This window comes from Lytechinus pictus, chromosome 11 (genome assembly GCF_037042905.1).
Source record: "Lytechinus pictus isolate F3 Inbred chromosome 11, Lp3.0, whole genome shotgun sequence".
Lineage (NCBI taxonomy): Eukaryota > Metazoa > Echinodermata > Echinoidea > Temnopleuroida > Toxopneustidae > Lytechinus > Lytechinus pictus.
Window position 1 is genome coordinate 9,607,710 of NC_087255.1, and position 27,030 is coordinate 9,634,739.

At 37.9% G+C, this 27,030-nt stretch overlaps 2 protein-coding genes across 2 annotated transcripts; one reads left to right on the plus strand and one right to left on the minus strand.

The window, feature by feature from the left end:
* Positions 1-481: 481 nt before the first annotated feature.
* LOC135155971 (uncharacterized) lies at positions 482-6,039 on the minus strand. Its single transcript, XM_064106615.1, has 2 exons — positions 5,034-6,039; positions 482-4,017 (listed from the first exon to the last, which is right to left on the minus strand). The coding sequence occupies exons 1-2, from the start codon at positions 6,037-6,039 to the stop codon at positions 482-484; spliced, it is 4,542 nt and encodes a 1,513-aa protein (XP_063962685.1).
* Positions 6,040-15,677: 9,638 nt separating this feature from the next.
* On the plus strand, positions 15,678-25,209 carry LOC135155972 (angiopoietin-1 receptor-like). Its single transcript, XM_064106616.1, has 9 exons — positions 15,678-15,732; positions 16,060-16,188; positions 16,641-16,931; positions 17,618-17,923; positions 18,099-18,169; positions 18,786-19,017; positions 22,428-22,666; positions 23,353-23,531; positions 23,681-25,209. Exons 1-9 carry the CDS (start codon positions 15,678-15,680, stop codon positions 23,946-23,948), a joined length of 1,770 nt encoding a protein of 589 aa, XP_063962686.1. The 3' UTR covers positions 23,949-25,209.
* Positions 25,210-27,030: the final 1,821 nt, after the last annotated feature.

Below are 27,030 nucleotides of genomic sequence, written 5' to 3' on the forward strand. Positions count from 1 at the left end.
CTCTCTTTGACTTTCTTGACATAATTATATAATCAACACATTATCTCCCCTATTATCTGATTAATCTACGAAACTTACTTCTATGACGGGACACAATTGAACATTGCTGCATTTTGGACATAAAAGACGAACTGCAACACCTTTGTTAATTCATGAACGTGACAAATATGATGCTGAAGATAGCGCACTGCTGTAAATTGACGTGTTGACAAATTTGCTATGGTATCTTTGATATAAATAATTAAAATAAACGTTACAATAATTATATGGCGTTTAATCCAAAACAAATCACTTTTTTCCAAAGTTTAATCTTCTCTCCAATTTAGTCTTTCTGAAGGATTAAATTTTCTCATATATTCAGCCTCTTACCAAAACATCCTCCCCGCCTAATGAGGGGATTGTCCTCATTACAAATTGAAACAAAAAAATAGCCAAATTCGCGCTACAGATAAATTGTATCAAAACTTACAGTCCTTATGTACTAATCTTCGTATCGCTCAACAGGGTAGATTACTGCTAACTTGGTTACTGGGCGACGATATTCAGAGTTCATAGTCTTTACTTTCACATTCCGCACTTTACCATCGTCACCTGGGTATACTTCAAGCACGCGAGCGATTGTCCACTTGCTGCGTACAGAGTTCATGTCGGCGAGCATTACTACATCCCCAACGCAGACATTGCGTCGATGAATGTTCCACTTCCTTCTTGGAGCTAACAGTGGCAAGACATCCCTTTTCCACCGTTGCCAGAAAGAATCTACGATGCGTTGAACCAGTTCCACTCTGTGTCTTGGATTTCGCGTCTTCAAGAATGGGCCTTGCGCTACGCTCCCCGAAGCTCGTCCTAGAAGCATGTCGTTCGGTGAGATATAGCTGCCATCGTCTGGATCAGTTGGAAGTCGGCCGATAGGTCTTTGGTTGACAAGATTCGATACCTCCACTAAGCATGTATACAGTTCAAAAGGCGACAACACTTGATTACCTATCGCCCTTTTCAATGCATGCTTGCAACTCTTGACCAAAGATTCGGCGCTCCCGTTTTGATGTGGTGCCCCTGGAGTTACAAACTTCCATGTAGTGCCTCTCTCTGCACAAAAGTCCTTCAGCTCGTTGTCAGACAGTCCTTCCGTCATCTTCCTTAGTTCTCGTTCTGCACCTATGAACTGGGTACCATTGTCGCTCATGATCATCGTCGGTTGTCCTCTGATAGAGAAGAAACGTTTTAGCACCTGTATGAATTCCATCGTACTACAATCCACTGCCAGTTCCAGATGAACAGCGCGAGTGTTCAAGCAGGTGAATATCACACCATAATATTTTGCTGTCTTGTTACGTCCCACTTTCACCGTTAGCGGCCCGAAATAGTCGCATGAAGTAAAGTGGAATGGTGGTGTACTTGGGGCCAATCTCTCTTTTGGTAGGTCTGACATCTGTTGGGTCTCTGTCTTGTGCTGAAACACTCTGCACCTGGTACATCTATACTTAACTGTCTTGGCAAGTTTGTGACCATGAAGAATCCAGTATTTCAGTCTTATCTTTGCCATGGTTGCAGCTACTCCACTGTGACTCGTCTCATGTACATGACGAGTAATCAGTCTTGACACATGATGTCCATATGGAAGCAGGGCAGGATGCTTCTGCTCGAATGACGTAATCGCTTTATCTATCCTGCCTCCAACCCGTATGATACCGTAGTCATCAATGAATGGACTCAAATACTTCAGCTCTCCTTTCTTGATCCGAGACTCCATGCCATTTTGTACATCTCTGATGATGTACTTTTCTCCGTCATCTAGTTCTGTGGGCGTAATCTCTATACTGGTCTCTTTTTCCTGATTCTGCCGTCTGGCCTTGGGTTTCTTTACAAACTTCATCACCAATGCTGCTACTCTGACCAGTTTCCTCCAGTTAGAGAACCTCTCGTAATCAATCAGATGATAACTCTGGGACACATTTAGAACTGTCTTCTCGTAACGCCTCTCCTTCTCAACATCAGGAAGGTCCTCACGAACCTTGACTTCGTCAGGCCAATCAGATGTTGACTTTTGAAGAAAGTCTGGACCCCGTTGCCAAGACCCCAACAGCTCACTTGCCTTCAGTCCTCTTGATAACACATCTGCTATGTTGCTTTCTCCAGAGATGTGTCTCCATTTGCTGGGGTCTGTACTGGTCTGGATTTCTCCCACTCTTGTTGCAACAAACGTCTTGAAGTTTTTCGGCCTACCTCTAATCCACGAGAGGGCGATCGTACTGTTTGTCATTAAAATGACATCCTCAATTTCAATCCTCAGCTCCTCCAATATCGTCTTATATAACCTACTCGCAAGAACTGCAGCCTGAAGCTCAAGGTGGGGAACAGTTAGTGGCTTGAGTGGTGCCACTCGTGATTTTGCTGCCACAAATCTAGTCATGTAGCCTCCATCATCCATCTCCCACCTCAGGTATGCACACGCTCCAAAGGCATGCATCGAAGCATCACTGAAGATACAGGGCAGCGGCTTACCCACTGCCTCCTTCGGACTCAGACATCTTTCAAATGTTACCTCCTTGAGCTCTTCCATTTCTTGAAAGAATCTTTTCCATTCCATTTGACATTCATCTGGAAGAACTGCATCCCAGTCATAGCCATTTTCCCATAGCTGATGTAGCCCAATTTTAGCCCGGATGACAAACGGTGCTGTATAGCCAATCGGATCGAAGATTCGGGCAACCTGACTGAGGATGATTCTCTTGGTTAGTCTCTTATCCATGAACTTGTCAACTTTCACTCTGTAAGAGAACTTATCCTTCTCTCTATTCCAGAAGACTCCTAGCACCTTTTCCTCTGCTAGACTTTCCATCATAGTTTTCTCCGTTTCGTTTACCTCTGGACCTTTTAGCTGTATGTTGGAAGTCCAGCCTTTCACCTTAAACCCACCATTAGCAAGAATCATGTCAATGTCCTTGGTTAAGGTTTTAGCTTGCTCTATCGTATCTGTAGATGTGCAGATGTCATCCATGTATGTATCTCTATTCAATACATCTGCAGCCTCTGGAGACTGAGCACGCCCCTCTTCTGCGGTGAGTCTCAGTGCTGTCTGCGCCATTGCTAGAGTCGGCTTATCTCCAAACGTCACGACTTGCATCACAAACGTATCAGGCTTTCTGTTCACTTGCAAATCTCTCCATAAAAACCTGTGTACGTGCTGATCAGACTCGGGTATCAGCACCATGTGGTACATTTTTGAGATATCTGCACAAACTGCTACTGACCTCTCCCGGAAACGTTGGATGACTCCAAACAAGTTATTTAAGAGGTCAGGGCCTTTCATCCAGAAGTCGTTGAGACACTTGCCAGCATACACTGAAGAGGAATTGAAGACAATTCTTATCGGTGTGCTCTTCTTTTCCGGTCGCAACACTGCATGATGAGGAATATAATGCACAAGGCCCTCATACGACTCCATTTCCTCATTTGTCATTTTCCTTGCGAAACCCATCTGTACCATTTCTTTGATTTGATTATCATAGACTTTGGCATGCTCGGCATCCTTCAGCAACCTTTTCTCTGTAGCACAGAGCATTTTTTCCACCAGTACTTTGTTGTCTGGCAGTTCCTTTGGGTTTCTCTGCCATGGATATGGAACCAGCCACTGTCGTCCTTTCTTCTGACAAGCCTTGATGATAAACTTCTGTTCATCTACCTCTTTATCTGGACAGGCCACTCCCATAGACTCTGTCGTCCAAAAATCCTGCAGATCAATGGGATTCCTGATTACTTGTACATTGAGTACGTTTCCACCCTTCTGGCCTTGTTTACCACCAAACACCACCCAGCCTAGTGGCGTTTGCTTAGCAACTAGATGTCCTCTCTCTCTTGGCTTTCCATCCCCAAGATGGAGTTTTGCATAGTCGGCACCGATGAGTAGATCAATTGGCCCAGAACTTCTGTAGAGTTTGTCAAGATGGAAAATTCTTGCTATCTCTCTAACATTAACACCTGTGATGTTATCGTTGATGACATCTAGTCCGATAGCTTGCACCACAATGAATTCATGGGTATCCAAAGACTCAAGCTTAACCCGATACAATTTGGAATCAGGGGCCCGTTTCTCAACACCGTCATAAGTCTAACTTCTTGACTAAATCGGAGATAGTGAGCTACTTGTCCGCTAACCGTTTCACGAAGCCCTCTTTACCAAGATCGGGTACAACAACCTCACTAAATATTTATGACACCTTCGAACCTGTCTTAACTTCTTTCTTAATGACGTAGTGGCATCACGTGGGTATACTATGACATGCGAAAGTGCCTAGAAATTTTAAAATTATAAACTTACGTAACCAATCATAGAGGTTGAAATTACATCACAAAACAAGTGGGTTAATGCATTCAATGATAATTGTAATACAAAGAAAAACTGTTGGTAAACGCCACAAAACCATTAATTTTGAAATAGTAAAATGATTTAATCGATAAAGATTCTACCACGTCAGGCCATCCATAACTGAACTCGTATTTGTTGTTTTCAGACCCCTATTAACAGTTGGATGAATTATATCCCTAATTTATGCATATAATTTGTCCAATATCGTATCTTTTGGTATCAATGATAAAAAATGTTTCGTTAAACTATATTTTGATGACGTTTGGAATCGTAAAAGTCCGTATAATTATCATAATTTTACAAAGAAAACCGTTATGGTTTACTTTCGTAAACTATTAAAATTGGGTCTCCCGGGGGTACCCATCTCAACGTCCACAAGTGATTTTTTAGTCATGAAATGAATTATTCATAATCTAATTTTCTCTGCAATTGAATGCTCCAGCCTTCATGGTCTAAGTATGTATAATGCATAATTATTTTGAAAATATTTATTTCCCGATTCATCGTAATATTTGCAATTTTGTAATAATTTTTCTTTTTGAAAATTTTGCTATTTTGTGACTAAGGCTACGTCTCGTCTGCTCTTTTTACCGATAGTATCGATATCAAGGTATTCTAGTTAGGAAGCCTTTCGAGAAACAGGGTTAGTAAGATTGGAACTAACTCCGTGGTTGGTGGATAAAGATATGACTAACTTGTCCATGTGTTGAGAAACGGGCCCCAGCAGTCTCTCTATCTCCGCCAACTTTCGTGATCACGACTTGGATTGGATCACCCTCTAGATTAAGCCTCTTTGCAATCTCCGTCCTGATGAGTGTTACTTGAGACCCAGAGTCCAACAAACAGTTACCAATGACCACTCCCTTCGTACCTCGAACCTTGACTGACAGTATTGGTAACAGAGTCTCACTTGATCCAATACTTGCCACGTCCACTGTAGACTCCCTTTTTTCGATTGTTGAATGCAGCAAAGGATGATGAAATGAAGGGCAATGGTCGCACCTCTTTCTTCTTCTACATGTGGTCATGCGGTGTTCCTTGCATGCCCGCTTCAGACAGCTGAAGCAAGCTCTGTTCGCCTTCATCAAGTCGTACCTTTCTGGTTGGCTCATCCTGATAATCATTTGGCACTTATCAATCCAGTGATCATTGGATTTACAGTGCCAACACTTAAAGTCCTGCTTACGAACCACATCATTGCCTTTGTCATGGTTCATAACTTGGTGTATGGATGCACCTTGCTCTGTCCTGTTATCTGACCTTCCTTCTCGAATGGATGCAGTCGCCCGAATGCGAGTCTGTAGTTCCTCGCTCATCCAGTCCATCAAGCCCTTTAAAGTGGGTGACCTCTGCAGACGTAACCAAATCTTACGATCTTCATTTGTAAGCTTCCGTTCTATCAACGCCAACATATGAGAATTGTTCATTTCCTCTTCCTTATTTATCTGTTTCAGAGTGTTGTAGCTCCTCCTAACTAATCCGGTAAACTCGATGAACCTTGCATCCTCACCGTCCATTAAGTTCTTGAACTTTGTGATGTCAGATATGATAGCATCGGCGAGATTCCTCGGATCACCGTATATGATATCAAGTTGCTCCCACGCTGCTTGATAGTCGGTTCCTATCCCTTGAATTATTTCCAGTGGTTTCCCTTGCAGGCTAGTACGCATAATTGTTATGCAATCCCTTTCGGCATATCAGGTTTCGATGAGATGCTTGAAGTCAGACCTGAAAGTGTGATATTCTCTAATATCTCCTGAAAACCTGGGTAACTTGGGTTTTTCAACCTGCACCTTACATTGAGTTGTATTTCTTACTCCTCCAGAGCTGATATTTCCAATGCTATTTTTTCTCGAGGTAGTCCCAAACCTTCGCTTTCACTTGCATGAAGTTATTCATGCAATCTTCTGTCCATAGCAGCTCTGATTCATATGCCGAATCGTCAAGAAGCTCACTGTATACGTCATGCTTCTCTTCCAGATCTTTGTAGCATTTCTGACATTACTGAAAGCCCTCATCAACCTCTTTGCTAGATCTTTCACTGTCCATCAGGGCCTTAACTTGATTCAAAGTCCTTGTGAACTTCCCCTTTGCCGACCTCCGCTTCACCTTCAGTTCGCCTGCTCTTTCAGCCATCTTGTCCTTCTTGTACTATTCCCGGAGTATGCGTAGAAATTGAATTTATGGATAGTACAGAACAAGCCGAGATGTGAACCATGGAATTGAAATATTTCTACAGTGTTGATTTGTAGATTTTATTCAATCTGAAATGATAAAAAACAACATATTTTGAGTCATCTCATCCTGAATTAAAACATGCACTTAAAAATGAATATCTTGTGTAACCTGGTCTTGATGCATTTACATTTGTCCATCAAAGTATTACTAAATATTCTGACCAAGATTGACTTTCATTGTTTATAGTATAAGCATGGATTAAGACTAATATAAACCAACTGAAAGTCTGAATGTAGCAGACAATATGATTTTCTATCAAAATCACTCCTCATACAAAAGGCAGAAAAAATCATTGCCCAATATTGGCAGGGCGCCATCAAACACATAGTTGAGTCCAACTATGCCGAAACAAATCCCTAATAGCTTTTAAAACTGCTCTTCTCTAAACTAAATGTACATGAAATTATTCATGAACCAAAACTAGTTTTGTCAGAAAATTATTTCTACCTCTTCAAAATACACTGCATTAGTTCACCCAACGTTCATGTATCAGACTCATGACCATGTTTTTGTATCCTTTTGTATATATTTATATAAATTTATGCACTTACATCTCACAATGAGCAACTTGTCTTAAGCATAGATATACTTTAAAATACATCAATCCAAACTTGTAATATGAAATTAAACCTACACATTTTGTCTCTTCATTCTCACTAAAAGAAGTCTTATATTTTCATGCCCTTGCTAAAATTATAAATCCAAACCGAACTGAACTTCCTGGAAATGTTCATATTCACATTTTCCAACATCACTAATTGCTCCCAAAAAACTAAACAAAGCTTTCAACTGAAGCCTTTCATTAATTAAAAATTCAGAATTTAGACATCTTGTATCTTTTACCTTATAACACAAATTTCAGTTGGGTGCATTTAAGACAATTATGATCAGATTTAACACGAGCATTTCGAGCCAAAAATTGTCTACTAACTTCAACCTCTTTTCACGTGTACATTTATAATGAATTTTTTACGTCTGTTTTTCGTCAATAACTCTCTTTGACTTTCTTGACATAATTATACAATCAACACATTATCTCCCCTATTATCTGATTAATCTACGAAACTTACTTCTATGACGGGACACAAATGAACATTGCTGAATTTTGGACATAAAAGACGAACTGCAACACCTCCGTTAATTCATGAACGTGAAAAATCTGATGCTGAAGATAGCGCACTGCTGTAAATTGACGTGTTGACAAATTTGCTATGGTATCTTTGATATAAATAATTAAAACAAACGTTACAATAATTATATGGCGTTTAATCCAAAACAAATCACTTTTTTCCAAAGTTTAATCTTCTCTCCAATTTAGCCTTTCTGAAGGATTAAATTTTCTCATATATTCAGCCTCTTACCAAAACACTAACATTGAAATGTTCATCGAAATTGGATGCGAAATAAGAAATTTTGACAAATTCACTTAATTTCTCACAACAGTGATATGCACATCCTGGTTGGTGTATAAATGAAGCGACTGATGATGTCATACACTCACTATTTCTTGTTTATAGGCCTATATATGAAATAAAACAATATTCTATTTTCTATTCTATATTCTATTAATTTTTTTCATCAAAATTTTGCTTCTCAAAGTGGAAAAAGGGGGGGGGGGCACGGGACGGCCGGATTATGAAAGTGAAATGAATATAATCGAAATTAGCTGTAGCAGCTATTCAATACTGGAGAGAGAAATTTGTGATATCCACTTTTAACACTTACTTAATTCGTTTAGCATGTTTGGGGCGCTACCCACCGATCAATGAGTAGTTAAGAACAATTTGTTTAGAAGTAAAAAAAATGAATGGAAGTGTATTTAAGAGCGTTGCTTTTTTTTTCTTTGCGAATGAAAGGGGTCCTAAGACATGCAAAGTATCCGAAATTAAGTTCAAATTGGAACCCATTTGTTTCTTATTCGGAACCCTCAAGAAAAAGCTCAGAAATTTAGTTTTTTTAGGACTCGAGAACCTTTTATAAAGAACCTTAAAGGGTTTCGAATTGGCTGCTTAGGGCAATTTAGAACCCCTATAGGGAGCCTTTAAACATTTCATATACTGACAAGCATATCCACCCCCCCCCCTCCTTAAGATAGTTATTCTACGACTTCCCTCCATAAAAAACAGCAATAAAACATCATAAGATTTAAAGTCTGATTCAAGCCTCCAAAATAGCTATGTCCACGAGTATAGACGGAGATAATTGCTTGGCAACTGCTGGCGAAGCGTGAGGGGGGGAGGGGACTTAAGGGTAATTGCATAGACTGCAATGCACTTTACGCCCCCCCCCCCCCCGACAACGTTCATATGACCCACTGAAACTTTTGGAACATGTTGCTTGAATTAAAAAGCGACGAGGTCATCATCACGGTATCTAAGTCCTCTTAAAAACGAGCATTTGTGTTTTGCGTTTTTAAAGTTTTTGTAAAGGACTCGGAGTGTCCATTATTGGCAGTACTGCCGCTTTGAAAGTATTGAATTTTTTAGAAGTTCCAGGATTTTCGACAGGACGCAACCATGATAACAGCGTCTCAAACAACCCCACAAACAATGAAAATTCTTAGTAAAGTCTTACGAATTACATAAGAGGGTGCTGTGAGCTGCACTAAAGACCATCTTTCGACTACAAAAAGTATTGTTAGATGGTAAGGTTGGACGAAAAAAAAATCAGGGCAAAAATCCCGAGAATTCTTGGGCCTTTCCATAACTGAAAATTATTTTGTTTCTCTCGAACGTCTTTAGTTTTTATGAACCTTTGTGACCATGGCATTTAATCAGTGGTTACTTTTCCACCATCTGATTTCAAATCGGAAGTAACTGAGTACTAAACGTACGCCATTATGAGAAAAATGGGAAAACACTTCATCTTTCTCTCTTTCTATTTAAAGAAGACCCGAAATATCATGCGTCTCTTTGTGGAAGTAACCGGGGAAGAAATATCCTCTAGACCGACATATTTACTCAAGGTTGCATTCATTCATTTTCATTAGGTAAAAAAATGTATTTTGATATGCATTTCGACATGTCTGAATGTATTCATTCCATCCATGATTTATTTAGTTTATAGAGCGAACAAGAACCCCCAGACCTATCCACTTTCCGATTAAGGTTTATGAGGGCGACATAACATTATTTATTTCTTTTTAGTTATTTCGAAGCATGCGGCGCAAGCCGTGGTCTGCTGGCAGTGGCCAGGGATCGGGCGTGGAGCTGAAGGGCGTGTCACTGGCGTGAACTGAACCTGCACTACAAGTACTGTTAATATGGCGGGAGAGCTGCGTCCGGCATGCGGAACTAGCATTGAATGCATTTTTACTTTGACACCATGCCGACTGCGTGCTGAACGGGTAGTTAGCGTCCTAGTAGTTAGCGTCCATGCTGGCTGCGTCCGGCATAGGGGATTAATTTGAAAATACACCATGATCTTACCCCATGCCGCCTGTGTGCTGAATGGGGTTGTCGTAAGGCCCATGCAGGCTGCATCCGGCATGGGAGATTAAACTGAATTTCGCCTTGCTTTGACCCCATGCCGCCTGCGCGCTGAACGGGGCAATTACTTGGTAACGACTAATCATGCTGGCTGCATCCGGCATGGGGGATTAATTTGGATTACCCCATGCCTCTACCCAGGTAACAAGCCAACGTTGGCTCCACGTTGGAAACTTGAAAGTCGTTGGACGTTGGAAAAACTTTATGGATTAACGTTGAATCGACGTTGGAAACTAGTTTGATGGAAAGATGATGGACAATCAACAATGACACGACGTTGGCAACGTTGGAAACTTAGTTAGTTGGAGAGTTGTTGGACGGTCGACAATGTCACAACGTAGGAGACCCGTTTGATTGGATAGTTGTTGAACAGCCAGCAAAGGCACAACGTTGGCAACGTTGGAAACTAGTTCGCTGGAAAGTTGTTGAACAATCAACAATGACACGACGTTGGCAACGTTGGAAACTTGTTAGTTGGAGAGTTGTTGGACAGTCGACAATGGCACAACGATGGAAACATGTTTAAATGGATAGTTGCTGAACAGCCAACAATTACACAACGTTGGCAACGTTGGAAACCAGTTCGATGGAAAGTTGTTGATCAACCGACAATGATACTGAGACAACGTTGACAAAGTTGGAAACTAGTTTGTTGGAGATTTGTTGGACGGTCGACAATGGCAAAACGTTGGAAACTAGTAGGTTGAAGATTAGTTGGATAGTCGACGATGACACAAGGTTGGCAACGTTGGAAACTAGTTCGATGGAAAGTTGTTGAACAACCAACTATGGCACAAAGTTGTCAAAGCTAGAAACTAGTTCGATGGAGATTTGTTGGATAGTCGACGATGGCACAACGTTGGAAACTGGTAGATTGGAGATTAGTTAGATAGTAGACCATGACGCAACGTTGATAAAGCTGGAAACTAGTTAGATGGAAAGTTGTTGAACAACTGACACTGGCACAAAGTTGGAAACTGGTAGATTGGAGATCAGTAGGATAGTCGACGATGACACAACGTTGGCAACGTTGGAAAGTTGTTGAACAACAGACAATGGCACAACATTGGAAACTAGTGTGTTGGAGATTTGTTGGACAGCCAACAACGTCACAACGTTGGAAACGTGTTTGATTGGATAGTTGTTGAACATCAGCCAACAAAGGCACATCGTTGACTACGTCGGAAACTAGTGCGATGGAGAGTTGCTGAACAACCGACAACGGAACAACGTTGGAAACTATTTTCTTAGAGATTTGTTAGACAGTCGACAATGGCACAACGTTGACAAAGTTGGAAACTAGTTTGATGGAGAGTTGTTGAACAACGGACAATGGCACAACGTGGACAGCGTAATTGGAATAGTTTATTGGAGAATTGTTGACAGTCAACATTTACACAATGTTGGAAACTATAGTTTGTTGGATATTTGTTTGACAGTCAACATAATATCCCGGAATGATATACACAGTGTTGAGAACGTGAGAAACTGGTTCATTGGAGAATTGATATACAGACGACTACTCGCATAATATCCAATGGGGCCAAGGGGGGGGTCGATCAAATAAGTTTGCTTGTCTATCCTTGTCACCCTTGGTATCCCCTAGCAATAAGGAGAAAAGAAATCGAGAAAGAAGGAAAATAATGGGAAGGGAAAGAGGAACTAAAACTAAGGGAAAAACAAAAATAAAGATGGGGTAGAATAGAGAGGCTGCATGCACCGGGGGATGCAAATGTGTCGATTAAAAGACAAGTCCACCCCAACAAAAATTGATTTGAATAAAAAGAGAATAATCCAACAGGCATAACACTGAAAATTTCATCAAAATCGAATGTAAAATAATGAAGTTATGACATTTTAAAGTTTCGCTTAATTTCACAAAACAGTTATATGCACATCCTGATCGGTATGCAAATGAGGAGACTGATGATGTCATCCACTCCGCACTATTTCTTTTGTATTTTATTATATGATTTATGAAATATTCTAATTTTCTCCTCATTGTCAAGTGAAACAGTGATTAATTCCTCCCTGAACATGTGGAATTAGCATTGTTTAATACTTTATGGTTCAGTCAAGTCGGTCCCTATATGCAAGTCTGTAAAAAATTAAATATTTTATAATTCAAACAATAAAAAACAAAAGAAATAGTGAGTGTTGATGGACATCATCGACTGACTCATTTGCATGTCACTGAGTTGTGCATATCACTGTTTTGTGAAAAATAAGCGAAACTTTAAAATGCCATAACTTTCTTATTTTCACATCCGATTTTGATGAAATTTTCAGTGTTATGCTAGTTTGATTTTTCTTTACTTATTCAAATCAATTTTTTGTTGGGGTGGACTTGTCCTTTAATATAGAAAATAAAGGAGAAAAACAAGAAAATAAATGTAGTTCAAGACCAGAATTTCCAGAAACGCCCTCGTCCTTTGCAGCTGGCTAGGCCTCTCACAGTAAGTACGAGATATATATAGGCCTACCGTCACATAACTAGAAGAAATTGAAGAAGGAAATACAAGCATCAAAATGTGCCTATTTAAAAATACCATACTATTCTGATGCGCAGCGCAGAATTAGTCGCGACGTCGGACTCCTTCTGTGTAGTCTGCTTCCTTCAATTTTGAACTTGAAGAATCTGGCAGAATTTGGTTGGATATAGACAATTAAATTCATGAATATCTAGTGATCTGGAACAGTACTTATAAGCTGCATATTTAGAACCTACAATCTACAGTGGAATTTACTTTGCACTTGCAGATAATCGGTAACTGCAACCGTTGATCCCCTCCGAAAGATCCTGGAGTCAGCTTCTGTGTGCGTACTGTCCGACGCTAGTATTTTCGTGTAAGTACTTAACAGTCACTGCTCAGTATATATATTATAACATACTAACTTACCTCGTACTTGTGTGAGTGACTAATACTAACCTCGCAATACGTATGAGTGGAAACGAGTATGCGATACCAAGGGCAAGGCAACGGTCATTGGGTGATTTCAATAATTTCAAGTACAGTGTTGAAATCTGGTGTTGGTGTTGTGACAACACCGTACTTGAATCAGGCTGGTGTTGAGATTGACCTCGGAAAATATTGTGTATTTCCGGCAGTTTGTGTTGAAGGCTGGTGTTGATTGTCATCTGCTGAACCCAACACTGCACTGCGGCTGCATGGTGTTGATGATCTACGTGCAATTTCCCCATTCAGCAACACCGACCCCCAGGGATCGATTGGGAGAATCGTGATTTAAAGTTCAGTATTAGTGTTGATGAACTGTAGCTCACGAACAGAGGGCGAACACGACGAACCATCTCCATAAAATTATCTTTTACATTTAAGATGAGAGCAAATCATTAGTTTTAATACATTTCAATGAAAAATAATATTACGCTTGGTGTTGGAGCTCAGTTCAGCAGCACTTTCGCGCTCTCAACACCGTACACCGTTCTTGAAATAACCCAATGACTTGCTACCTGGCATTCCTGCCTTATTTATTGTACGCTGCCTTGAATTGACCTGGTCGGTCCTGCCTGGACCGAGTGTTTTCCAACTGCAGTCAAACCTGTAGTTGCTACGTGAGGCATGCTTACACTTGACGCTGAAATATCATTTAAGAGTTATGGCATGAGCGAGACTAGGCCATGGCCATGCATATTGAGATATCAGTTGACTTCTATCTTAATCAAAAAGAGGCGCTCTTTAGTAACAGTAGGCAGTAGCTACGTTACTCTGAGTGAGGCCAAGTTACGCGACCTCCTGAGAGACTGCAATTACACATGTGAGTTTTTGTGATGATTACTGACGTTGCAATTGGCATTGCATACCGAGTCATTAAACAGTTGTAGACAGAAACATAGATTGCAACTCGCAAGAAAATGTAATACATCTTAATTCTTATTACATATGCATATGTTTTTTGGTATTAGTCTTGTTTGAGAAAAAGAGGATGTCAAAAAATTTTGAATGCTACAAAGGCCTCAATAAATATCACACATAATTCTCTTGATTCCCCTTAACTATGTGAAGAGACTTGTAAAAGAAAGAATGAAAATAAATGAATAGCTGTAATAATAGTTGTAATGTTTTTTGACAGAATCATGAACAGGTTACATATGATGATGGCACAGTGTTGAAAACTGTTTGATGGAGATGGCGCATCGTTGGATTTGTTTAAAATTAGACCAACAAAGAATCAACGTTACAACAACATTTAACCGATATTAGACAAACATTGAATCAACGTTTACGCCAACATTGGACCAACATTAGACCAACGTTGGATCATCGTCACCCAACGTTGGACCAACATTGGACCAACGCTGCCATACCTGCCTCATCTGGACATAATGATTATGCACTCATGAATATTCATTACATCAGTAAATGACAAAAAAATTAGGTAATATTGCTATAATAATTAAAGTATTTATATTTATTCAATATTTCCACCATGAAAAGTTTCAGAAAAGTATGTGGCTCCATTACCATATCATTTATAATCAAAACATATTATTCTAAGTGAAATTTTCAAGGTTAAGTGTGGAAAATGATATTAACTGTATTCTGCCAAGTATAGCAAAGTTGCTCTATATATAGGAGTCAATGACAGGATTCAGTGGATAGGTGTAGGATGATAGGAATAGGATTAGGATGTAGGATTTTAGGATAGGATAAGACATGATGTTAAAGATTAGAGTGTAGAGTTGTAATGGTGGACTTCACCTTGAAACCAATTAATGTTTTGTTAATTACTGCCATACGTTGGAATAACGTTGGAGCAATGTTGGAGCAACGTTGTGACAACGTTGTAACAATGTTGGAGCAATGTTGCCAGACAACGTTGGAGCATTGTTGCTGGGCAGCGTTGAACCAACGTTGTAAACATAGTTGGACTGACGATGTATGCACGTGCACGTCCATCGCTGCTTCAATGTTGCCAATCAACGTTGCAGCAACGCTGTTATTGATGACTCAGCCGACATTATACCAACGTTGGAGCATTGATGGTGGACAACGTTGAACTGACGTTGGAAATGTTGATGGTCTGACGATATATGGACGTGCACTTCTATCGATGATGCAACGTTGCTTACCAACGTTGTAGCAATGTTGTATTTGACTATTTAGCCAACATTGGATCAAAGTTGCCAGACAACGTTGGAACATTGTTGCTGGACAACGTTGAACCGACATTTGAAATGTTGTTGGTCTGACGATGTATGTGCGTGCACTTCTATCGATGATGCAACGTTTGCCTGCCAACGTTGAGGCAACGTTGGGAAAAAATTTCCCAACGTTGATCCAACGTTGGTCCAACGCTGTATTGTTACCTGGGTAGCGTTCCCCCCATGCCCCCTGCACGCTTCACGCTATAATATTTTTGCTCTCTTCCCTTATTGAAACTGGTTAAATTGACACAAACCTTTTTTTATATAAAATATTCAGGAAGTGACGACTAATTTACTTCCTTTTCCCCTTGAAACGTTATTTACATTCTGAAGTATTTGTTGTAATAATATATTTTGAATTCTTTCAAATCATTGCCATGATCAGGTGATTTATATCAGGACTTATAGGTAATTCATGCTTGAAGATCTAGCAATAACAAATTATGTTGCATCACATTCAGTGGAAATTGGCATGTCTGGAGAAAATTATGTATGCTAATTTAATTATAATAAGTTGTTTACTTTTCCCTCAAGTAGTTTAATGGAAAGAGTAATAATTTCATACATTCATCAAATACAATATGATTACCAATTATACGTAATACAGATGTTAAAATTTTCATCAAATTTCCATAATTACTGTACACCTTCCAGTACTACTAGTACTACCAGTAGTTCCATAGTACTATTGACCACCACCACATCTATTTCATAATGATGTACTTTGATGCCACTTCACACTATCAAAAAATATAGGTTTTGTTTTAAATATTGTTCATTTAACTCTTATCATGTAGAATGTGAAGAAGGTAGGTTTGGCCTGGATTGTCTTCAGCAATGCCACTGTGCTCCAGAAACCTGTGAGATACAGAGAGGATTGTGCAAAGGACAGTGTCTTGATGGCTGGATAGAACCATACTGTCAAAGTAGATATATCGATTAATCTGTGTTTTCCTTTAATCTTAGGTATAATTGTGAAACTCTTTATATGATACATATTTGACGGCAATATTATACTGATTGTTGTTTTCATTGAGAGCCAAAATTATAAAGATATCTATCAAATCTTTTATGAAATCATAGCAGCTGCTGAATACATGTGAAATAACAAGAATTGAATTTGTTTATAAATCCATCATAAATCTTGGTGGATCAAACCACATTTTTAGTTTTCACTAAATGGTCATAAGACTTGAGATAAACTCATTGGTATTGGAGTGAATTGGATAGCCAATACACATATTAATAATGTGTCGGGTACTGCACTGAAAACCTTCACAGTACTTGTAAAGTTTAATTGATGTATGAATTGTAGAAATGAAGCTTGACTACTTGAATTATAAATTCACTCTCGGATTTCTACTTTGGTTATTTTCAGGAATATCACGCTATGAAGTAGTAAGAGTAAATCCATACCAACCATCTATCATCACGTGTTATGTTGAGGGGATCCCACTTCCCGATGCCTCATCAGTTGATCTTCGTCGACGTATCGACACCAACACTTACAACATCACAGGAATCACCAAGCGATCAAGCTCTGTATCAGGGTCAGAACGGGCTGTTGTCTTTGATATTGAAAGAGTTTATCCACCAGAAGATGGGGACTATGTTTGTGGTCTCATTGTAGACCAGTTCTACCCAACAAGCATTACTAATGTAACTTATGGTGAGCAATAGCATAACATCACTCTATAAAATGATAACTTAATTTTTTAATATATATCAATGTAGGTAGCAAAAGTTTATTTTCCATAGTGCAGAATCATTACTATACTTGTCAGTCATCATATTTTCAAACTTATTTTTTAAACAGTTTTATAAGTCTTGTAATGTCTTTTTCTAATTTCCTGTGATATACATGTACATATATGAATAAACTGAGCTTTAAACTCCCTCATTGAAGATAAATCAGTGTCAGATAATAAATTGTAAACTAACACAATGACCAGCAGTGGCCATTCTAATCTTTAAGAAAAAAAGAATAGCAGCTATGAAAATGACTCTATTTTAGTGGGAACGAAATAGTACAGATGATAATGTCAGTGAAAATGAGAATATCAGAAGCTTCTTATTTGTGAACCAAAAAAGGAGGATATATCTGGTAAGTAATGGCCGGAGGTGATGCCAGAGATGACAAGTCAGATATCAACAAGAGACCAGAATATTGTCAGAGGTAATTATACCAGTTGTATAAAAGCTTTACTCGTTCATAAGAAGTATACTTACATATTCTCAAGATTCATCTCCATGGAAATGCTGAGATGCTTCAGTCATTGATAATGGAAAAATATAGGCGTATAATCTTATGAATTATGTAATCTCATGTTCTGCCTCTTTCTCTATTGCTTTCAGTTCTTCCTGTCATAAGTACGGCACCATCTATTGTCAGCACCACTTCAACTACAGTATCTATACAATGGAATGCCTGGTCTGCAGGAAAAGACATAGGTGATCCTCCCCTTATAGGATATGATGTATTTGTAAGAAAAGGTGGCAACTGGGAAACGGATCAGAGAGTAGGTCACTCTAGCACTTCAGCTACTGTTAGTAACTTGACTCCTGACACAGAATACAGGTTTCGTGTTGCAGCCGTGAGGGAAGGAGAGGGTGGAACAGGTCCATGGTCTCCAAGGATTGATGCAATCACTCTTTGTACAGGTAAGTTAACCGTATTCTGTAATATTTGAATACTTTGTGGTAAGTGCCATTTCAACCCATATAATGTATATAATGGCTTGAGCAGTTGGAGATTTTCAGCATGAGCAGAATAAATATTTATGATTCATAATTTTTACGTTTAAAATTGTATTTTTCATTTGAATCATTTTTTCAGCACCAATGTCTCCCCCAGCTGGAATACAGGTGACAGCCAACAATCCTAAAGAACTAGAAGTGACATGGGAGGTAATGAAAGTGATGAAACTGTTGTTATTAATCTACTACTACTACTACTACTACTACTACTACTACTACTACTACTACTATTATTATGGCTACTACAACTACTACTATTACTTCTAATAATACTGCTGCTGCTGCTGCTGATTCTACTACTACTACTACTACTACTCCTACTACTACTACTAATACTACTAGAACTGTTACTACTACTACTACTATTGAAACAACTACTACCGCCACTTGTTCTACATCTTTCTTAATATGCTTACCGTATATTTAAATTTCTGCTAGCGCTTCGCGCTTACACTATTCAATTAGGGCTTGTATGAGATTATGATTTATGTTTCATAAGAATAAAGCTAAGAAGTGATTAATTTGACTACCCCTTAAACAAACACATAAATCGGCTTTGAGCGGCCGATCGGGGAAAATATGGGTATTTTTCGCCACCCCCCTCTATTGCCGAAAGCTGGATCTGCCCCTGTTCTATTATTACTAATACTAATCATAATTATATTTCTACTTCCATCTTTACTGCTACGGCTGCTGTTGCTGCTACTACTAATTCTACTCCTGATAATGCTAACAAGTGTTATAAATTTCCACCATTGTCTTGCAGTTCATCTCTTTGGAATCAGCAAATTGCAGAAGTGGTGTGACCCATTATATAATTTACTATGCTCTCTTTGGTTCATCGTCCACAAACTCTCGCATAGTTTCTAATGATACACGCTCCTATACGATAACAGGGTTAGAGACCTATCTGGACTATATCATTCAAATAAGTGCTTCAAATAAAGATGAGGAAGGTGACAAGAGCAGGGAGACAACTGGCAAAACACAGGAAGAAGGTGAGACTTCAGCCATGTCATTATCTACCCAAATGCTGTAATATACTGATCATGCACAAACGATACATGTAGATGCATTTGTTTTGTATGAATGTCGTATGGTATTACACAGAGTTACAGTGCTCTCCAATATATTATGATAAAATAATTCAGAATGCTTTGGTAGCTGTATATCTTTTAGAGATAATCGGCAGAACACTTGAAGAAGGTTTGGTCGATTTTAAGTGATTTGTTTTGTAATGAATGGCATTAACTTCGCTATTCAAGGCACTTCTACACATTATTACCGTTCCTAATTCCTTGCGGAAGCTTAAGATTGAATTGTTATTACAAAATCGTATCACTTCATATTGTTTGGTATAATTTGATTATCTGATTCTGTTTTATGTGTTTACATTTTTTTTTGGGGGGGGGGTGGTGGGTTAAACCCACACATTAACATGATTAATGTCATGTACTACATTTTCTTTCAAACTCTTGAATTTGAGGTCATTTGACCTACCACTTTTTTATAATTTGGTATTCGATTTTTTGCAGGTTTTATCTCATTTATATTATTTCTTATTTTAATTTGATACCATGTTTTTATTTTTCTCTTCATTTTACAATGAAAGCAAATGTATTCACAAGTTTGATTAAAATAACATGCTTTCATTATTTCTATATTTCGTTATGGTTATTTTATGTAAGCACCAGCCAACGAGGAGATCCTCGCAACATAATTTTCAATCATTTAAGGTATTTTCCAGGCATTGGCTGGTGCTCATTTTTTTTTCTTGTAGGCAATTCCATACGTGTCGGATGAAACATTTCGACAACAATTTCTTGTCTCTTAGTCGAATGCTTGAGCAATGAAATTTGCTCGTTTGTCAATGAAGAAGCAATAAGGGGTAGTCATGTGAAAAGCTGATAACCAACGAAAAATGTTTGATTATGGGTGAATTAAAGGTGAACATATTATGTGTCGTACGGGAATGAGAAATGTCCAGTACCCCACGCAACATATTCACCTCTAATTCACCTATGGACGACATTTTTTATATGTTTGTTGTCATTTTTTAGAAAGACTACTCAGTAGTATTTTATCATTACCACAATACAAATTGGGGTTTCTCGTTTGTTTAGACAGAGGATTGAAAAGTGTTGTGAAAATGGCTGATTTTTCAATCGTGGAATCGCCCTTGTAATGTTTTTATTGTATATTTCTTCTCATTTTGCCAGGAAGTACATGTAAATACAATACATATATAAGTAATTATATATATAAATATACACAACAAAAAAAGTAAGTCCCCCCTTGAACAAACATCAATAATTTCCGAACCAATGCGAGTTTTTGATATATTTTTACATGAGCGTATAGGTAATTTTATAAGCTACCATCTGAGTAAGTGTTATGGTCGTATTTTACGTCATGCTTCAATGAGCACCGTCAGAAGGCAAAAATGTCACTTTTCAAAAGTCACAAGCCAAATATCATTACTTTGATTCCATTTTATTTAAACTGATTCCACATTCTCATCATGAAAAATAGTCAGAAGGTTTGTAAAAGGTACTTTCTAAAAGACGATACAAATTTTTGGGCTAAATTTCACGGTTGAATAAACACAAGTCCAAATTTGATACAATTTGATTTTTTACAAATTTGTATCAATAAGAATGATAAAATATGATGACAGTTATTTTTGGGAAGAGTATCTTCAACAATATTCATCGTTTCACGGTTCAATGAACATTTATTGAAAACAAAAAATACGATTTTCAAATATCATAAGCAATATATCATTTTGGTAACTGAAACTGATCTTTTATCAACTTTTTCGTTATGTTCATGACAAATTTACATGCTTCAATGATTCAAAGGCGTTTAATTAAACATTCACGCTTGAATGAACATGTGGAATGTGATTAGCTCTTTTTTGCGTTATTGGAAAAAATGCAATTTGTTACTATGGATATCTGTCACAAACCTCCTTGCATGGTTCATTTGATTTGATTTTCATGAAAATCCCGATGTTTAATGCATCAGTGAGCACACAATATTCGAAAATTATGCAAATGAGAAGAAAGTTGAAGGCCTTGGCCCCACTCTGTGGCGTATCGAATTGTTATTTTGGTGTGCGCGCCTTTTGGATAGTGTTACTCTGAAGCCATGTGCGAAGTTTCATGAAATAACTGTTGGCAGAAGTAACAAAAACCGTCCATGAAACAAACCCTTATTTCATATTTGTTAAAATTCTGACTTCCTCTCCCATAGACTTGTGTACATTATGGGTGCATATGTTTAAGAATAAGTAACCTCTTATTCAATACGGTAGAACTTTTTTTCAAGGCTGTCTTTTGCAATGTCATTTGGCAGCAATATTTATCAACCTATGGGCAGAATTCTGAGCAAAAATGAAATCGATTTGCTCATTTATGGATGAGTGAGCACGCATCAAAGTGGGAAAATGGGTATTTTCAATGTCACAGACTCATTTTAAAGGGTAATAAGATGAATATTAGGGACAAATTCGGTTTCAAATATGACTTTAATTGTTGTTATTTTTATCATCCATCATTACTATCACCACACATTTTCCGAACTTTTAACATTTTCATGGTTGAGCGAGTACATTCGAAAACTTCGGAATTAATACTCTTTATACTGCATAAATGTATTCTTTTCTAACAATTTCTCATGATCAGTTTAATTTATGGACAAATCAGGGGTGGATCCAGAATTTAAAAATGGAGGAGGGCCCTATAATCGGGGGAGCCACCAACATTTTCAAATTTTAATATGACCTAACAAGTTGTAGAGGATACTACCAAAAACCCCTATGATGATACGTCACAATACAGGGGCCGCGGAACGGTTTTCAAAGTGTGTGGGGGGGGGGTGTCAAAGGGGGGGGGGGGCTGACCATGCAAAAAATCACAATCATATGGTCACTTTTACATTTTTGTACATGCTTTTGGAAAAAAGTGGGGGCCCCCACCCCCCCCCACCCCGCTTTTGCGGCCCCTGCAATATTGTGATCACTCAACCATGAACATACGATATCAAAATTGTGTGTGGAGTGGCTAAATGATGGATAATAAAACAGCACTAACACCATAAAATTCACCGAACAACAACTTTTGCCCAACTTTGTATTTGCACAAGCTGAAAAACGACTCTTGTGACTTTCAAAAATGGTCATTTTTAATTCAATCTTTAATTACTCATGCATGACTCAACCGATCAATCTCATTTTTCTCTAGGAGTTGCTTAATGAGTGTAGAAAACCACCTAAGAAATATCATATCTCAAAATAATTCCGTTCAAAAGTGACAACAATTTGATTTAGGGGGACTTACTTTTTTGCTGTGTATAGATACAAGCGTTTCGCCTTAAAGATATCTCGTCATTCAATTCCCTCTATCAGTTGCACCAGCTCCTATCAACGTGGCCATACCAAGAAGTACCGAAAGTTCTTTCACTGTGTCGTGGTCCACTCCTCTCCCACCGAACGTAAATGGTCGTATTCAGATGTACAACATTCGCTTCAAGCAAAGTGATCAAGGAGATGATGATGATTATATCATGGAAAATGTGTTGACAGTTGCATTTGAAGCAGAACATACTGTGACGAATCTTATGTATGGTGTTAACTATACTGTTCAGGTAATACAACGATTCTCGGTCTCATTACTATTCGCTTTCTTAAATTACACATGATAAAAGAACGCAAACAAAAGAACAAAAGGCATTCATACGTTCCAAAGATAATCATGACAAATTATGGACTTCGAATTATTGTATGACTGATATACTTCAGTACAGTTGTAAACTATTTGAATTGATTCTTAATTGCCAAAATGTGGATTAGAGTACAACAAATATTCATATTTAGACATTATAATGTGTGAATATAGGCCTTCTTTAAAGATAATTACCATTAAAAATGACAATTTTACATAAAGAATGTAACAGGTTATTCATAATTGGATTAAAGTTAAAAAAATATTTATATTTAGATATTATAGCGTATGAAGATAGGCCTACTTTAAAAAAAATCACCATAAAAATTACAATACTAGATAAAGACGTACCATGCCAGGTTATTCATAATTTTACATTTCTCGGACCAATAAACAATTAAACAAAATTCAAATAAAGTCATGACATATTGCATATTTCGAATTTTATTGTATTTAACTAATATGCTTCAATACTAAAACAAATTATTTAAAATGTAATTGCCGAATTGTGGTTGAAAGTACAACACAATTTTTGTATTCAAATTAGGACACTATAGCGTATTCACTGATCATCAGATTATGGATAATTTTTTTTCAACATTTTCCAAGGTCAAAACTGTAAATGGAGCTGGTTCTAGTAAGTGGTCGTACCCAGTCATAGCTAAGCCCATCCTTTCTGGTCATCACTGTAACGGGGCGCAAGTAGGCACTATAATTGCAGGTGTTTCAATACCTCTAATCATCATCATCATCTTCCTCATCATTCTCAATGTTGTTACCTATAGGAGGTAGGTTAATTGCAATTTCATTATTTCAATTATTTTTTTTATTGGAATATGTTCTCAGTAGGATATCTAGTATGCCATCCAATAAAGGCTTTGTTAATATGATCTAGTTTAAAAATATGAAAGAAGAAATATTGTGAATTGATTTTCAGGGCCAGGCTAAGACATCCAGTCACCGAATCGCCAAGAAATACTGCACGTGAGCAATCCCCAAAGTATGAGAACCCTGTATTTGATGCGTCCACGTGCACCTGCAATAATGTGGATAAACACACATACCAAGATCTCGATATCGACACCAGGGACTACCAGAACCTTACTGACCCCCATATATATCAAGGGCTTAAGAAAACCAGCATCGATACCTCGCATCAGAGTGTCAACCAACCAGAGCCGGAAATCACTTATGAATACATTTAGAATTGACTCCAATGCACAGTTCCACTACCGAATTACAGAATGAAGCAAGTGCCAGAAGTGATGTGCGTGTATATCTTCGTGTGTTGGTTGGAGGATGCGTCTGTGTGTGTGTGTGTGTAAGAAAGTAATAACAGAATATCAGTGTCAATAATTAATATATGGGTGAGTAGGGGTATGAAGAATGAGGGTGTGTGTGAGTATGGTATGAAAAATTAATATAAGGGTGTGAGTATGGTGAACATAACTAATATGAGGGTGTGGGTGTGTATCAGTGTGAAGAATGAATATGAGGGTGTGGGTATATAAGTATATCAGTGAAGAATGAATATGAGGGTGTGGGTGAGCAGAATGAATATGGGGGGTGTGGGTGAGCATGGGTGTGTATAATAAATATATCAGATTATGGGTGAGTATGGTGAATATAATTAATACGAGGGTGTGGGTGGGGAAGGTGATAAGAATAAATATAAGGGTGTTGGTGAGTATGGATGTGAAGAATGAGGGTGTGTGTGAATATAGTATGAAGAATGAATATGAGGGTGTAAATGATTATGTGGGTGAGTATAGGCGTGACTAATTGATATAAGGATGTGGGTGGGTATCGTCTGGAAGTACAAACTGAGGGAGTGGGTGTGTAGTGATATGAAGAATGAATACTGTGTGATAAAAAATATGAGGATGTGGGTGAGTGTGTGGTGTGAAAAAACAATATCACTGTGAAGATACTATGAGAGAGTGTGTGAGATTGGGGTGAGATTATGCGAAGCATAAATACGAGAGTGTGTGAGTACGGGTGTGATAAGAGCATTATTTTGATCTGGTTAGTATGGGTGTGAAGATGTAATAGGAAAATCTTATTGAGAAATTAAAATTAATGAATGTCTTTAATGAGAAAGGGAGAAGAACATTTAGATTTGAAATAAAGTTGTTCGTGACTGATTTACAGTGTAAGGTATTTCTACTAAGTTTGTAATCTTTGTTTAATTGTTCTAATAAGTATGTGTATGAAAAATATATGTATAGTTTGCATTCATATATATATATTCAATGATTATGTAGCAATATTCATGTTTGAAAGAGAAAAACAAAATACTATTTAAAACCCAACTATAACAGTATAAGGGGTGAGAGGGGGGCACTTTATCGGTATTCAAGAATGGGTCTTGAAGTGAATATGGGAGAAAATATGTGACCCACCATCACCCCAAAAACCAAGGAAGGATCTTTAAAAATAGCTATAACAGTTATGAATTTAGTCGGCAAAAAGAAAAAAAAATGAAAATCACCTTGTCCAAAAGAATTCTTCTGACAAGGTTTGAAGTTGTAAAGTTTAATAAAAGATGAGGGATGCAGTTTTGATTTTAACACCAGATTTTTTTCCGGGCTGCTTAGAAATTTCACTGAGATTGAACAGCGTCCTACGGTTGGATGAATAGATCTCTTCGAATCTTCATGGCCCTGGGAAGTGGGGGTGCTAGGGGATTTTCCTAGGGGGTACTTCGTGCGTTATTCTACATAGGCAGCACCCCCTGGAATTATGGTAGGTGTGGCAAAATTAAGATATATAACCAAAAATTTCCTTTTTTTTGGGGGGGGGTGGGCTTGTCAATTTATTAAACATCAGTACCCCCTGTTGAAAAAAAAATTAATGACCTTGCGCGCATCGTTTACTCATTTTTTGAAGCTCTTACTGATTTTATTTTTCTATTCAATAGTTCAAGTACTTCCGTGTTTTTTTTTCTTCTTTTTTGAATTTTAGTTGTTAAATATTATTTCAAAGCTTAAGATGTGCCACTTCCAGGTCAATGTAAATTTCAGAATTAATTCATTCTGGGCGTCTTGTTGTTGGTTTTTGGTATTGCATATGAGAACTGCTTAACTCCCGTATCGGGATATCAATATCATTAAATTGATTAAACGGGCGCGGTTCTCTTTCACAATTAGTGGTGCAAACATGTTTGAACATAATAAATATTAGATTTATCACCATGAATTAAAAACGTATCAAATTAGATTACACCGTTTATGGTGGTTCAATGATTGTAAACGATCGCAAGAGCAATTGGGAAAGCCCCCTAAGGGAGGAGCACCCTTCTCTGTATGTGGGGTTAATATTCACCCGGTGTACAAGGAGTTGTCGACTGTGGTATGTGCTATGATGTTCAGGGGCGTTGATTCGAGTGGGCGTGGTGTGTTTAGTGGTGGCGTTGTTAGAAGGAGCGGGGTCGCGGTAATTTGAGGAAAGGAGGGAAGTCGATAAACTGTATTGGCTCAGATTCAGCTCTTAAAGTTATGCCGACTGAAAAGCTGAAAGGACAGTTACTTATTCTCGATATAACAGTGAATCATTTATCTAAAAACAACCCTTTATAGCTGATTTCTTACACTTAATTTAATGATATCTACTCATTCTTGATATAACAGTGAATCATTACTGAGAAAACATTACCATATACATGTATCCGACTGCTTGCACTGGATTTTCTGCATTTGCTCATGACAGTATCAATTAAAACATCTATCAAATAAAAATTGCCCTCGTTCAATTTGTCTAGTGATCTAGTGTCTATTTGAGAATATAAACTATATGTTAATGAGTATGGGTGTGAATAATGAATATGAGGGTGCGTATGACGCTTTAGTCATATTGATTGTGTGTATCGTTATTTAAAATGATATCAACTTAAGTAATGGACTATTAAAAATATTTCATCATTTAAATCATGTCTCAAACATTCTATCATTCAACTATATTTTAATTATGCATCGGATTTTGAATACTAACAACATTGTGCAGAAAGAAGAATTAACGATGGAAACAAAATAAGCTAGATTTTCCTGAACAACTAAAAACATAGGGACAAAATACAACGCCCTCCATTAACTCGCAACAAAAACCTTTGCCTCAAAAGTCACCTAAGGGTCGAGTGACATTGAAAATTTACTTTATTTTCATATTGCATTGTGTTATTAATACAAGAAAAATCTGCAGCGTACATTCAACAGTCTGGGTAAGCATGGGTGAGAAGAATGAATATGATGTTGTTGGTGAGTACGGTGTGAAGAATGAATATGAGGGTGC